Source organism: Delphinus delphis, chromosome 6, assembly GCF_949987515.2.
Source record: "Delphinus delphis chromosome 6, mDelDel1.2, whole genome shotgun sequence".
Classification (NCBI taxonomy): Eukaryota; Metazoa; Chordata; class Mammalia; order Artiodactyla; family Delphinidae; genus Delphinus; species Delphinus delphis.
The window spans coordinates 12,975,773-12,991,497 of record NC_082688.1 but is presented as its reverse complement, the minus strand read 5'-3'; the positions used below and the strand labels follow the sequence as shown (position 1 = coordinate 12,991,497).

The 15,725-nt window shown below is 55.8% G+C and overlaps 1 protein-coding gene across 8 annotated transcripts in view; it reads left to right on the top strand.

Annotated features, from left to right (window-relative positions):
- The window catches only part of DAB2IP (DAB2 interacting protein), a 194,475-nt gene that overhangs the window by 100,857 nt on the left and 77,893 nt on the right, over nucleotides 1-15,725 (top strand). For all 8 annotated transcript variants that reach the window (XM_060014210.1, XM_060014213.1, XM_060014212.1 and 5 more), the window contains exon 3: nucleotides 10,451-10,605. In XM_060014210.1, the coding sequence (XP_059870193.1) occupies nucleotides 10,451-10,605 (155 nt within the window). The remainder of the gene's footprint in view (nucleotides 1-10,450; nucleotides 10,606-15,725) is intronic.

Below are 15,725 nucleotides of genomic sequence, written 5' to 3'. Positions count from 1 at the left end.
GTGGTGACTTTCTCAAGGTGACTGTTTCTGATTTCTGAGCCCCAGGCACTGGGGCAGGGCCTCACCTGTCGCAGGCACCCGAGGGGTTTGTGGGGTGAAGGTATGTGAGAGACGCAGGGAGTGAATACATCCAGTGAGTGAGGGCGGGGTGAGGAGAGGTGGTGTGTTTCCACCTCCTTCCTCTTGAGAGCCCACTGCATCTCTGAGGCGGAGTGGGCACCCCCGTGGGAGGAGGTCAGCACAAGTCACCCAGACCACCGCTGTCTTGCCTTGAAATTGACCTTGCCTCCACCCCATGATCCCTCAGGGGCAGGACGCCCAGGTGAGCCTGGCTTGCAGACGGTAAATCAACCCAGGAGGAGAAATAGCCTATAAAATCCTCTCCCCAAACGGTGCGTTTTGTATCCTGCAGTGAAAAGGGCTTTTAAGAGCACTGCTCACTCAAGTGGATTTATGGAGCTGCCGCCCACCTCTCCCCTCTCCCTGCCGCTAGCGTTCACTGGTCTCTGGGGCTGGAGCACCCTGGGGTCCTGGTGTTCCCTGGTGGCTCCTGGTCCAGGGAGAGATGGGATAGCTCCTCTTCCCCGCCTTGATGCTCTGGGGCTATCCCCACCCAGCTAAGTGCCTGGGAGGGCAGGGTGGCGCAGTCTGACCCAGCAGAAGCTCCCTGTGGCCCAGCACAGGGCCTGAAGTCCCACCGTTAGCACCCTTCCTTCAGGCAAGCTTTTGTCTCCAGAAGGTCCCCTTGTTGTCACCGGCAAATGGGTCACCAAGGAGGGGAAGGATGGCATGCCCAAGCTGGAAAGGGAGTTAGAGATCATCTAGACCAATCCTCTCATTGTACGGATGGGGAAACTGAGTCACAGAGAGGCTAAGGTGCTTGCTCACAGCCTCATAGTGCAGTAGTGGAATTATGGAAGGTCTTGGGCTCTGGTGCAGACCACCTGGGTTGAACCCAGCTCTGCCACTTCCTGGCTGTGTGGCCTTGTGCAAGTAGCTTAATGTCTCTGAACTTCCATTTTCTCCTCTGCACATTGGGTTCTGAGAATTTAACAAGGTTAAGTCATGTAAAGCTCTAATCCAGTGCCTGAAGCTTAGACAGAGCTTAATAAATACATCTGGCTTGCTCTTATTAACGCGTTGGAATAGTTCTCATTATTATTAATAGCAGAGCTAGGTTTTGAACCCAGATTTCTTGAGTCTATGCATGGTTTTCTTGCCACTCCTGCCAGGCAGCCTCTGGTGAGAGTGTTCGTTCACGCAGAGTGCACAGAGCATAGGACAGGGTTGTTCTGATGGGGGATAAGCAGTGAGTCACCCTGGGAAGACTGGCCTGGTGCCGGGGCCTCAGTGACAGGGCCTGGAGGGAGGCAGAAGGAGACAGTAAGAGCCTGCTGCAGGGGTGTGGCTCCCTGATGGAGTTGGTTTTCCCCCAGCCATGTGGCCCTCATGCTGGACTCCCTGCCCCGAGGTCAGGACTGGCTGAGGGCTTAAAGAGCTGATGAAGTGTGTGTGCCCATCCTGACCTCTGGGGTGGGCTTCCGAGGTAAGGCAAGCATTGGCCAGCCAGAGGATTGTTGGGAGTGAGTCACTCCTTGGCTGCTCTGGGTTATCACATCCCTGCTCGAGACCTTAGGAATGAGTGTTTGATTTCTGTTAACTGATGCCACTCAGTCCTGGGCACTGGCAGGTACCAGGAGGGTCTCTCTGTTGTCCTCATTTCCCCCTCCCACCTTCACGCCCCCACCTGCTTCCCAACTGCGTGACCCCTCCTCCCTGCTCTAGACTCTCAGGGTTTCTAATGGGCCCCCTTGACCTGGGTGTCCTCTGCTTTGGGGAGGGGGTTGTATGTCCCGTGTCATGAGCCTGGGCTCGGGTGTGTAACTTGGAGCTCGGTGGGACCTGTGATCACTCCGGGGCCCTCCAGGTCAGCCAGACCCGCTGCTGTCCTACCTCTTCAATCTTTGCCTGTGCTGTGATTCTGCCTGGAATATCCCTGTACGGCTGCCCTGCCCCACATGATCTCAGCAAGCCCACCTGCTGCCTCACCTTCAGTGTTTCTATTATGCCTTCAAAAGCTGCCTCCTCCAGCAAGTCCACCCAGATTGACCCCAAGTGGAATCCCTTAAAAGGCCTCCCAGAGCACATTCTCTGCCTTTCTCCTTTTTCTTTTTTCTTTGTTTATTCATTTAGGAAGTATTTACGGAATGCCTGCCAGGTGTCCAGCACTGGAGACCCAGGCCGCAATGGCCCCCACAGTCCTGTGGGGGAGGAAGGCATGAAACAAATGCATGTACAACTACAACTGTGATAGGTCTGCAGGGAGATATGGCCCAATCCGAGGGCATCTGGGAGGCCCCTGAGGAGAAGACTGAAGAGAGACTAAAGGGTGTGCAGGGCCCGCTGGGCAAAGGGGGACTCTGTTCTAGGCAGCGGCAGTAGCCTGGGCCAAGGCCCTGTGGCAGGAGGAGCTGGCAGTTCCAAAGTGCCGCTGAAGCCACTGGGGCTGGAGCCCAGGAGGGAGATCATGAGGGGCCTTAGGCCTCGCCAAGGAGCTAGGCCTTCATCCCAGGAGCCCAGGGGTGGAGCTGGTCCACGGCAGGGTCTCGTCTGGTTTTCCAAGTGTCCCTCTGGATGCTCTCGGAGAACGAACAGGGAAGGGTGACAGGGTTGGGGACAGCCAAAGCAGCGAGGCGCTCCCACAGGTGCCTCGGAACGGCCTGGGCCGCCTCTCCAGCTGGACCACGGGACCCCTGAAGGCAGAGAGCTGGCGCTTCTTGGGGCTCAGCACATGGCGAGGCTCAGGAAACACGCCCTGCGTGAGCCACTGACCAGCCCCCTTCTCCATCACAGGAGCTTTGGGTCCTAGAAGTTGCTTCTGTAAGCTGCTGCCTTCTGTTTCCTCCTGGCTAATGGCTGGGCTGTCCCCTGGTGACCGAGCAAAGTCTGAGCAATAAAAACAATGACGATGACAGTGATGATGACAGTAGCTAATATTTTTACTGTGTGCCGGGAAATAGGCTAGGTTCTTTCCATGCATGATCTCACTGACTCGTTACTACAGTCTGTGAGGTAGCTACTGTAGTCCCCCTTCTATAGAAGAGGAAACAGGCTCGGACAGTTAGGGCACTGGCCTAAGGCCCACAGTCATTAAGTGGTGGAACCCTCTACTACCATGCCTCTTGGGGGAGGGGGAGGAAAGGTATTTGCATCTTACCCAGGGATTCCTAGACGTCAAGGTAATCCTAGGACCTAAAGAGGTGTGTCAAATGGTGGTGTTTCAGGTGCGGTGATGGGCAGAAGGAGAGATGTTCGGGGCAGGGGTCTCCAGTTCTGGGTAGGGGTGAGGCCCTGCAGAGCAACCTGCCAGGCCTCAAGGCACCCAGAAACCACACATTTAGGGAGCTGTGAAGACAGTTTTCAGGGTGTGAGAGAAGCAAGTATGTCGTCCTCAGAGACTGGCACAAAGTGAGGCCCTGCCTGCGGAGCAGGTGAAATTGTGGCGGCAGCAACATGGAGCCGTTTTCTCCCCCGCGGCCCAAGATGTGGGCTTGTGGGTCTTTGAGCTTACCCGGCCACTCTCCCTTCCTGCCGTGGCTGTGAACGTGAGCACGTGTGGGCCGGTGTGTCTGGCCTGGGTGTCAGCATAACTCTGTGAGTACCTGATGATTGTTGAATATATGTGTAAATCTGTGAGCCTGTCTCAGTATATTTGTATGTTTATCTGTGGGTTTCATGGTTGTGTATGTGTGTATTTGTGTGTGCGCTGGTCAGTGTGCACCTGTGTGTTTAGGTGTGTGTATCTGGTGGTGCTAGGGAGACCTGTTATGTTTATACACGCATTTCTTTGTGGCCATGTCCCTCCCCCACATGTGCCCCATCCATGTCCTTGAACCTGGGTGTGTTTCTCTCCCTGGGTACTTCTCCATGTGAATATGTGTGGGTGTAGCTATCCGGGCAATATTTTAATGCAAGAGTGATCCTTGAGTGTCAGGCTTCAGCCCCCTCCCTCACGGCCAGTGAGTTGGTTCTCTTTGTGTGATCTGAGGAGTCCGGCTACCTTCTCCGGGTAAGGTGGAGTGTGGAGGTCTTATGTTCAAAGGAGCGCCGTCATGGGCTTAGTGAGGGTTCTGTGCACTTAGGGTGGCCTGTGAGTAGGTGGCCACTGGGAAGGCACCAACTTGATCCTGGCTTAAAATTCCTCCCACCTTTTACCTGTCACAGTGTCTGACATTCCACCGTTACTGAGTTATTTCCCAACTGGGACCCGCTTTGGTGGTGTGTAGCTCCCAGGGGAGGAGGCCAGGGAGGCCTGGCAGCTTGCTGAGGGTAGAGCCCCAGGATAGGGGAAGAGGGCAGGAGGAGTTGTGCATCTGAAGGACTCGAGCAAAGCCCCAGAAATTGCTGGTACTGTTAGTGCCATGCGTGGGAGAGCCCAGCTGTGAAAGGCAGCTGCTCTAGCTTTAGAGAATCATCAAATACCAGCACTGGAAAGGAGCTTGGTGATCACCCAACCCAGGCCCTCAGAGTACAGATGGGAAGACTGAGGCCCGGAAAGAGGAAACATGGGGAGCCTGGGAGGTTCTGGAAGCATTCTGGCATTGCAAAGAGCACCGGGCAAGGAGAAAGGGGACCTAGGATCTGCCATGGGTCTGCCACTGCCCTGCTCAGTGACTCTGGGGAAGTCCCCCTGCCCTCTGGGCCTCGGGTGCCTTATCTGTATCATGTGGGCATTGGCCTGGCTGCCGGCTCTGGGCACTCCCAGCTCTCACGCTGCTATCTTAGAATAACATAGGACTCCTCACCATCTCCAGCCCCTTCCTGGAGCCTCTGCCAGGGTGGAGTGAGGTGTCCCTACCAGCCTGCCAAGGTGTCAGGTCTTCCTGCCAGCCTCTGAGCCCGGCAGCTCTCCTCTCCTGGGGCTGAGAGAGGCGGTGGTATCTGGATGGGATCTTCCCCTCCCTTTCCTGTTTATTTAGGTGTGCTTTTGGCATTTGCACAGAGCCTCAGAAAGAAATTGAGAGACATGCCTGTTAAAAGAGCCTCCTTCTTGGAAGGGTATCTATTTGGGTGCAGGCCTTAGAAACGGCCACCAAGGAGAAGCTGGTCCGGGGCCGAGGGAGGGCCATGGGGTTCTACCTTCACCCTGAGCACTGTCGCAGGTCAGGCCCACCCACCCGTCTGCAGTGACCCAGAGTTGGTTTGTTAAAAGGGAGAAGGTGATGAAAGCAGAATCGAGGGTGCAGAACCAAACAGATGATGGGGTCGGGGCTGGTAGAGCACCTACTATGTGCCTTGCTTGGTGCCAAGTGCTTTACACTCAGGTGAGAAGGTGGTCTCACTCAGGTGAGACCAGTGGTGACACGTGACTCCCAGGTGCCCAAGTGGTGTTGCTGGAATACAAGCCCATGGCCCCCCAAATGCTGCCTCCTGGATGGGGAGTGATGCATACGTGAGGATGGGACTGGGCAAGTCTCCCCTCCCTGAGCCGCCAGGTCCTCACCTGTGAGCCCCAGGTGACAGCCCTGCACTCAGGGAGAAGCCCACCTTCCCTTCTTTCTTCTCTCCCCCAGGCCCAGCATGGTACCTGGGGCATGGGGAGGAGGGGCTGAACAGTCACTTCCGTTCTGGCCTTTGACACGTGTGTGTGTGTGTGTGTGTGTGTGTGTGTGTGTGTGTAGCGTGTGTGCATGTGTAAGAGGATCCCTGCCCTGCCTGCTCAGGGGCTAGAACTCTCCTGGTTACAGTCCCAGCTCTACCACAGTCCCAGCTTACATTCTCTGAGCCTCTGTCTCCCCACTTGAAAACCACAAACATCTTTCTGAAGCACATGTCCTCACGAGGATTCCTGATAAGAGGCATCGGGTCCTCCTAGGCAACCCCTCTGCTCGGGCTCCGGATGTGTTCCGTGAGTGCCCCGGGCAGAGCGACCTGGCAGAGCAGGAGCCTGGAAATTGGTAATTTATCAGCATCGTCATCACATGGAATGGATTGAAATGGTGAATGGAGAAATCACGAGTCTGGAATTCTGAAAGGCCTTTGAGAAAGCTTCCCAGCACTTCCTGGAGACCGGGGTCAGCGTGGGGACAGAGAATAGGGATGGGGGAGCAGCCGACAACTCGGGTCCTGCAAGCCAGAGACCCCATGGGCCTCTGTCCTCCGCTCGGGACTTTTCTTGCACTTTGGTCATTGACATGGATGGAAGCCCAAGGGGCTTGGACCATTGACATGGATTAGCTGGGAGGGAGGACATCTGCACGGGCAGTGAGCTGTCACGGACGTGGGCAGAGGCTACAAGGGCTGTCCACACCCTGTCACCAAAGGGCTGGGGGTGGTGACACCAGGCAGCAGCCTCGTGCAAAAGTCCCTGGGGCCTTAGTTGACCTAAGCACAGTGGCACAGCTGCCTGAGAAGCGCAGGGGAATGGGGCTGTGTTAGCAGAGACACAGCGCGCCATCTGGGGAGGGGGCAGGCTTGTTCCCCGCGGACTGTGCAGGCGCCTTGCTGAGCTTTAGCCATCAGACCCGGCGCCAGTGAATGAAAGCGGAGGCCTCCACCTGTGCGGCTCCACCCGCCCGAGCACTTTGAACCTCCGGAGTCTCTGGGAGGTTGCTTTAGAAGAGAAGTGCTTGTTTAAAAGAGTTCAAAACTACCAAACCGAGTGATATTCTGTGGCTCCAGGATAATTTTTGCAAGCACATTCATTCATTCACTAGGCATGACACCAGCCCTGTCCCCACCGCCACTTTGCTTTCAAGCTCCTCCGAGAGCCCAGACAGACTCCCACCTGTGGTGGTCACATACCTCCTTGGGGCAAAAATTGGTGGCTATATCGGAGCCAACCTCGGTAATAATAATAATAAAGCTGGCAACTACTGTGTTTAGTTGCTTAGTATTTACCGTTTTACTGGGGATGGCCTACCTCATTTAATCCTTCCCACAACCCTATAGAGAAGGTATCATCCTTAACCCATTTTACAGATAGGGACACTGAGGCTCAGAGAGGTCCAGTAATTTTCCCACAGTTTATCTGAACTAAGATTTGAACACAAGCAGTGTGAGAGGACTTCAGCTGGCCTGAGGAGTGTGATCAGCTGGGCTGGAGTATGTAGTCAGGGCCTCCTGGAGAAGGTGGATAAAGTCAGGCCCTGGGGGTGTGGAAGGGGAGGGGATCCAGGGCTTTGTCTGTCCTACTTAATCCTCACTGCAGCCCCCACCCAGTTCACAGAGAGGTGAGGGACCTTGCCTACCGTCTCACCGCCAGGGGTCTATGGAGCTGGATTTGAGCCCCATTTGTTTGCCTCTGGCTCCCAGCTCTCAGCCACTGGGCTGTCAGTGGGGTCCACGGCAGTGAGCCTCGAGAGCCCTGTTTTACTGAAAGAAGGGACGTCATTTGCCCACTGCCCCTCACTAAAGGTCGACTTGGGTCTAGAACAAGATTTTCTGACTTGAAGGCCAGTCATTCCCTCTTCCTGAGTTCAGGGCTGCAGCTGCCTCCAGAAATCATGTCCTGGGACCTGCCTGTGAAGGGACAGGAGAAAAGGCTCGTCTCCCTTCATCCAGGGCTGGGCGAGGAGCCACCCTTGTCCCTTTACCCCAAGAAGGAGGTCAGTAAGCAAGCTGTGAGGCTAAGCAGGGCAGGGAACTGGAGTCTGGGGTCTTTGATTAACCTTGCCGTGTGACCTTGGGAAAGACCTTCCCCTGTCTGGGCATTATTCACCCTTGTAATACAGTCTTTTGGATCTGAGTCCCCTTCCAGCTGTGGCTTTCTGGGATAATGAGCGTTTGTTAAGCCTGCCATATGTAGAGCCCTGAGCTGGGTCCTCTGGGGGACATAAGGTCCTCCATGGTGGATATGTGTGGTGAGGTGGGGGACAGGTGAGCTCCCTGTCCTTTTGTTATTCTGTACACTGCTCACTTCATAGTGTTCATGTCAGTCTTGGTCACTATGCCTAGCACATGGTAGGCTCTTGACAAACGGTGAATGAATGATATTATAGAGAGTTTGAGTCCCCAAGGTCATGGTCAGTTTGGGGAGGTACATTCAGAGTAGGCTTCAAGGATGCTTACAGGTAATGCTTATCAGAGGAGCATTAAGTGTAGCCTTGATGGTGGGAGTGGGGAAGACGAAGGGATACTGTCCCACTCAACCTCTTAGAAGGAAGAAAACTTTTTTTTTAAACTCAGGATTAGGATAAAGCTGTCCATATTGCTACATAATGAGCTCCGTAAATTGTGAAACCTGCTTTGTGGTTCTTTGTACCACAAGAGTGTAAAAAATTGTGAAATTTTAATCAGTGTAGAAAATAAAAACCAATAAAAAGTACAAGCCCATTGGGGGAACTTGCTTGACAACCACACCTGCGAGAGAAGAACCCATCCAAGTTAGCCAGGCGCATCCCTCCTCCCCCAACAGCTGCCAAGAGGCCAAGGTTGGGAGAGCCCAGAGCTTATTCAAGGGTGCAGGTCCCTGCCTTCATGCTGTGTCTCCCAGAGAGCCTGCTGTCCCCCTGGCCCACCACCATTTGTGGTCCCTCTGCATTAGGCCTCGTCCTGTCTGTGGGTCACCACTCTGGAAGAGGGTCCCTCCTGTAGTCCCTAACCCCTAAGAGATAATTGTTAAACTGCAACTGATTAGAGTAACACCAAGCTGTAGAGGTGAGAGGCATTTGGATTCCACTGCCTGGGAAGGCCTGAAGAAGGGCCTTGAAGGATGTGCAGAATTCTGACAGGTGGCCACAGGGATAAGCCTTCTATGGATGGGCGAGATTGAGGGGGAGGAAAAAGTAGGGGCAGAAAGATGGGAAAAGGGAAAGCTTGAAGAGGGTGGGCAGAAGAGGGGGGTCCTATGGGAAAAGCTCTGACATTAGGCAGGTCTGAGAGCTGTGTGTCCTTGCAAGGTTTCTTCATTTGCAGAAAGGGATGTTTTTCTGTCATTTCTGTTTGTGTGGGTGACATGAGATGATGGGTACAACCAACATTTGCTCTCATCAGTCTTGGGTGCCAGGGCCATAGAGATGGACAGATCCAGTAAGGGCGTAGACTACAGCAAATGTCCAACTCTCCCCCCAGAGCAGAGAGGGCCACCAAGCCTACCCTTTATTGTGTGACGGATGAAATATGGTGTTCAGATTGTGAACGACATTAACTCTAAAATGAGTTAATATCTCATTCCCTTCTATCCTTATATCACCTGGAATTGAGGCTGGGGTGGGTGAGTCCCCAGAATCCCTCTCCGACAACTCTACCCACAGGGAATCACTCTTCCTGCAGTTTTCCTCTCCCTCCAACTGCCTGAGGGTACCAAGTCCAGAACACCCCAGGCTGTGGCCCCTTGAGCCCCCAAATCTACCCCAGGGTAGACTGGTTCAACCTGCTGTACTGAACGCTGTCTCCTCCCTGTCTCTTCCATTAGACCTGGAGCTCTGGGGGCTGGACTCAGCTTAGGTTCCGGTCTCAGAGTCCAGCGCAGTCTGATAGATGCATGAATGGCCTAATGGGGAGGCCCCGCTGAGGTCTGTCATACTCCTCCCGGGAATGGACCCCTACCCGCCATGGGTCATGAATGGGCCAGCAGGCAGCAGTCTCTCTAGGGAAGATCCAGCCTTCCCTCAGACCTGGCTCCAAATCTTGAAGCACGCAGTGGGGGTACTCGGCAAACCCTTCAGCCCCTCGGCCTCTCCTTGAGCTAGATACTAGGTCACCCTGCCCCCAAGGTGGTTGCCCCTGCTGGGGTACAACGGTTCCAGGCAAAGGGCTCCACCCCGAGGGCCTGTGACAGTCACCTGCGAAAGGAAAGACGCACAAGTTAGGGGTCCAGGGTACTACCAGGAGCTGCGCTAGCCGGTCATTCCCCAGAGGACCGGACGCCTGCTCGCAGAGCCTTAGTTTCCCCCATCTGTACTACCCGGGCTGAGAACATCGACCTCGCGGGTGGAGGAAGGCGCTTTGGCAATCCAGGACCGGGAGGGGGGCGTGGACTCCTCCAGGTGGGTGGCGGTGTGTGACCTTGTTACTGTAAGAGTTGAGGAGGCTGCTGCCGCGGTGGCCCCCCGAGGGTCCCCGCCCCTCTGCAGCCCCGCCCCCTCAGCCCCCGGGGGCTTCCCCGCCCCCGCGCCCGGGGGGGCTCGGGCGTCCTCGGTAGCGGCCGGCGCGGCTCGGCTCGGCGTCGCCATGGCAACAGCGGCTTAGGGGGCGGGGGCGACGTGGCTGGCTGGCTGGCTGGCTGGCGGCGCGGGGTGGGCTGGGCCGCGCTGCGCGGGCCGGGCCGTCGGCGCTCGGTCGGCGGGCGGGCGGCGCGGGCCGCGAGGTGCAGGGGCCAGCCCGAGCCCGCGCCCGCCCTCGGCCGCACGGCCGCCCGAGCCAGGGCGCGGGTTCCGCGCGGGTCCCGGGCCCGCCGCCGCCGCGCTAACCCCGCCTCCCTTCCCCCCTCTTGTCGCCCCGCGCGCAGGGCTTCCTCAGCCGCCGCCTCAAGGGCTCCATCAAGCGCACCAAGAGCCAGCCCAAGCTGGACCGCAACCACAGCTTCCGCCACATCCTGCCGGGGTTCCGGAGCGCCGCCGCCGCCGCCGCCGCCGCCTCCGCCTCCGCCGCGGACAATGAGAGGTGAGCCCGCCGTCGCCGCCGGCCCGGCCTCCGCGCGCCGCCGCCCCGGGATGCGCCCCGGAGGGCGCGGGGACAAAGCGAGAGCCGGGCTGGGGCGCGCCGAAAGCGCGAGGGCACCCCACGCCGCCCTCCGGCAACTTGTGGGGCCATCTCGGACGGGGGCGGGGCGCGACGGGAGGACCCTTCTCACTCCCCCAGGGGTGAGGACCGGGCGCCCGAGCCTCGGGGCGAGGCCGGGAGGGAAGTGCCCTCGCCGAGAAGTCCTGCCTCGCCTCGCCGAGGTGGGCATTGTTTCCCGGGCGGTACAGTGCCCGGAGCTGGGGACAGAAGTGGCGCCTCCACCCCAGGATCCATCCCCTGCCTCTGGAGCCCTTGAGTGTCCGATACAAAAGGCATTTCGGCTGGGTTTTGCGGAAACCCAGCGGTGACGAAAAGGGTGAACATCTGGAGGGGAGGAACAGGGGGCTGGGCCGCTTAGGGGGCACATCTGCTGTAAGTAGGGCGCGTGCTCCGCTGGGGGCTGGGGTGAGCAGAGCGGGCAGTGCCTGAGGCCAAGGAATAAGGGCCTCATCCTTTCCAGCCCTGGGCAGCTGCTTCCCTCCCTCACCTCTCCACTCCCAGGGGTGTCTCCTATTCCCTGTTTCCTTTTCCTGGGCAAGCCAGGAGCAGGTGTGGAAATTCCAAGGGGAGGTGGCTTGTGGGGCAGAGGAGGAGAGAGAGGAGGTGGCTCAGCCCGCCAGGAGTCACTGGCAAGGAGCCGGCTTCACCTCGCAAGGGCAAGCCCTCCTGTCCGCTTGCGGGGACACCCGGCAGACACAGCCTCTTGGGGCCCAGGTGCCCCCCTCCTTGAGCCGTGCCAGCCCCAGCACCTTTCTGCTTGGGCACAGCATGGTGGTGGATTCTGGTGCCAGTTAGAACGTGTTCCTGCTCAGCTAAGTGGGGGTGAAAGAAAGAACGGGCAGGCTGCAAGGAACCTTTTCGGCATTCAGCCCCAGCATCTCAGGCCCCTGGCATCTGCCTTCCTTCATAGGGCTGTGCCCCTGTGTATGATTGGTGAGTTGGCACTCCCTGTGAGGGAGGCACAGGTAGAATGAAAATCTCTCTCCCCTCCCCCTTGGTTCCAGCAGGCAGAGGAGTACAAGTTATAGCCCAACTCCTGCCCAAGGTTGAGTGACTGTTTAACTGACCCCTAGCATCTTCCCGAAGAGTACTCTTTCCACTCTCCAGGAGAATTACTAGACCTTTAATTTTCATCAGCCCGGAGCTGCTCTCTCTAATGCATCCTCCCCGCTGCCTGCAGCTGGTTTGCTGCCCCAGCTGCCAAGCCCAGCCCGAGGCAGGACCCTCAGCCTTTTTCTGATGGCCGTGGTGCCCCAGGGGACCAGGCGTGCCCTGGCAGGAAGATTTAGCCAGGCCAGAGCTCAGCGCTGGGTGCAGCCACTGCGTCTTTGAAAATCTCGGTTCCCATCTTTGTTATTGTCTGGGCGGCAGGCCACCCGGTTTGCTGCCTTCCTCCCTCCGCCCGGCCCCTTCCTCTGGCTTTCTTCCCCAGGAACATGCCCTTCTCTGCGCTTTCCTTGGTGGGGGTCAGGACCCTCTGCACCCGCATTCAGGGCCTCGTGTACGTACCCAGTTTTGTGTGCATGTGTGGGTGTCTGGGGAACAGGAGAGACGGCAGGCGGTCCGGCCTCTGAGTGTGCCTGCCCTCCTGGGGGCAGACAGCATGCATGCCATGTTTACCTCCCTCCAGCCGGAAGCCTGCACGGAGATGCCGGCGAGCGCTCGGCTGGCAGCCCTGGCCGGAGGTCAGGGCCCGGCTGAGATGACCTGGAGCAGGTCCTGCCCAGCTTGGCCTCGGGTCAGCTTTGCCACATGCCGGAGGGGCACGGATGGGGTTGGGTAGGGAGTAAGACTACAAGTCTGTTTCTAGAAGCGGTGGTAAATGGTAGCGGTTGGAGCAGAACGTCACTGACAGTGGTGTGGAATTGTCTTATTAATTTTCGATAAACAAAATCTGGCTTGGTGGCTTCTCTGGCCCAGGAAGGGAGCCCAGACTTCCCACGGACAGGCAGAGAGACTGAGTTTGAAGCCCTCCTGTCCAGCCTTGGAGCGGCAGCGGGCTTTACTCGGACTGGGGTCTCCTGGTGTGCTGCTTCGCCGACAAGTAGATTTAGCGGCTGCTGGTGGGATGGCTGGGCAGGTGTTTCCCTGGGGCAGTCCCTGGATTCGCCCTGTTTGGAGCTGAGTGAGTCAAGCCAACTCTGGCGACCCCCACCCCCACCCCCAAGCTCACGGTCAACGCTGGGTGAGTGGAGAGGCGCCTCCCCCCGCTCTGCCGTGGGGTGGTGGTGCTGCTGAAGGCTGGGAAGACAGAACGGCTGCCTTTGGCTTGGCTCATGGGACCCCGCTGGGCTGCCGTGCCTCTCCCTGGGAAGGGGGCAAGTGCAGAGACAGCGGCCTCACTGAGGAGATGGGCACGGGAAGGGGGCTGGGGGCCTCTAGGGTGGCAGATGTGAGCCCCCGTGGCCGCCTCATGGGGAGAAGGAGCACAGGGAACTCGGGGGCGGCCACTTGGGTTCTGACTCTGGATGAATCTGTCTGCTTTATGGCTGCTGAAGCGGCTTTGTTGCATGCTCTCTGTGCTGGGGACGTTATTTTCTTTTTGCGCTGGGATTCTCTCATCTGGGAGCTTTTTTTTTTGTGTGTGCCGGGATTCTCTCCTCTGGATTCTCTCATCCAGTTAGCTCCGTTCTGGGATCTTTCAGCTCCTTGGGAAAGGAGTCTGCCCCAGGTGTGGAGACGCTGAAGTTGGCTGATGCGGGGAGAGGGCTGATGCCTGGTTATGAGGCTGGGGTCAAGCCAGCCAGGGCTTGGTGGGCACAACTGGGCTCTGGGGTCCCCGAGGGCCACAGGACAGGTTGAGCCTTTGTACTTACTTCTCTGAAAACAGCCTGGGGGAGGTTCCCAGTCGGTCTCCAAGATCACTGGACCCCTCAACGCTCATTTCTCCTTTGGAGGTTTTGGAAATAAGCACCAAGGACAGGTAATCATTTCCCGTGGATGACAGAAATGAATGCCGCTCGGAGGCTTTCCAGGTGAAAGGTGTGCTGGCAAAAGCACTTTTGTTTTGCAGGCTGGAAATGTTCCTGCTTCATTTACAAGACGGTATTAATGTGGGTAAAAGCGATCTCGGATGTGGTGCTTCTGCCTTCCCAGAAGATAATTTCCAAGTCACTCATTTATTTATTAATGTTGCTGAGTACCTAGGAGGGTCAGCTGGCAATACTGTGCTTTCCTCATTTTTTTTTCTCGCTGATACTGTATCTGGGTGACTCTGGCCCTCCACACAGGCGGGCAACCCAGGTGCAGTTACCCAAGGCTGATATGTGTGGAGTGAGAGATTGATTTCCCTTACAGGGAGTATGTGTGTTGCCTGGAGTTCCCACACCTGAAAGTTACTAATGGTAGGATTCCAGGTAGTGTAAGACTGGGGAGGGAGATAATTTGGAAGTGGAGGGAGGGGGCTTTCACCGGGGGCTCACCCGGCCCTGAGTAGGCAGGAATCAATTCTCCCCCTTTGGGTGAGGCATTCCTTGGTGGGAGGAGAGGAAGCTTGATGAGGAACAGGAAAAAATGGAAGACAGAATCTGTTTTCTGTTGACAGTAGGTGCAGGAAGGGCTGGGCACCCAGGCCTGGGTTTTCTCCGCTCTCTCCCTCCCCTGCTGTAGACAGGGAGAGCCTGGTCCTTCTCTGCCTTCCCTTGGGTGATGTTGAGATGATTGGGCATCTTAGTCTCTGCGAATAATGGGAAGTATGTGATCTTTGGATTTGAAGCCAGGCATTCCTGGGGCAAGTCACTTAACCTTTCTGAGCCTCAGTTTGCACATTGGCAAAATGGGTCTGATGATAATAGTGTCGTTGGAAATGATATTAATATATTCAGCATGTGTTTAATAGAAAATGTCTGTCCTGTTCAGTACTGTTTCCTTAGCAACTCACACTGGGTCTTACACGTTTCTTAAATGTTTCTAAAATTTTATTAAATAAGTTATAACACGCGAGAGCGGTTAGACAGGTGTGTTTTAGGTTTTCAGTAAGTGGTAGTTAATATTGGTGGCGAACAGGCCCCTCATCTTGGTAAGCCCCAGTTTTCTCATCTGCAGTGTGGGAATAATAACACGCAATCATGCAGTGTTATTCTGAGTTCGAGAAATAATACTCGATGTTGCTGTCCCTCGTAAGGTGAAAGGGGCTGCACAGAGGATCATTACTACTTTGAATGCAAGAAATAGCCAAGTGGAATGACCCTGGTTCTTGTCTACACCTGGGAAAGCAAACCTCTACTATATGTGTTTTAAAAATTGACTTGTAAAGTTTACTGTTCCATCTGATGTTCAGGCCTTACTTGTTTTTAGTAATTTAGGCATTTAGGTTATGTCTATTTTTTCTTTATTAAAAATGGTGCTGGTATTTAATCCTTGAGTATGCATCATTTATCTACATCTGTGATTGATCTCATGAGGTAAAGTCTTAGAATTACTAGGTCGAAGAATATGAAGAGTTTCAGGTTTTTGATAAAAATGCCTCCCATGGAGAGCCTGTAGTAAGTTACACCCCCCCAGTGATTTTTGAGGGTGCTCACCTGTTTCCTTAGACCTTTAACAACATTGGGTGTCGTCATTAACACAGTCTTCGTCATTTGTATAGGCAGAAAAATGGCATTGCTTTGTTGTTTGCATTTCTTGCTTGTTAGTGATTGAACGCTGTTTTCCTGAGTTTAAGGGCCAGTAGTGCTGCTGCTTTTGAGTCTTGTCTGTTCGTGTCCTTTGCCTTCTGAACGTTCTGGCAAGTCCCTTGCAGGAGTCTTAGTTGCCCTGTTTGGCCTTCCTCAGCTCTGAGAGGCCTCACGTAGGTGGATCTTTGTTAAATGGGTCTCTGTCTTCCAAGCGGTATGGCCGGCAATTCATTAATTACCTGCAAGGAATGCTTCCCAACTCCCCCCTCCCCTGCTCTCCTCGCCATAAGGGAATCAGATTTAATTCTTAATCCGATAATTATCATAAGGAGGCCTGGCGTTTACACAGCACCTTGAAAGGTCTTTCACCATGCAGAATAGGTA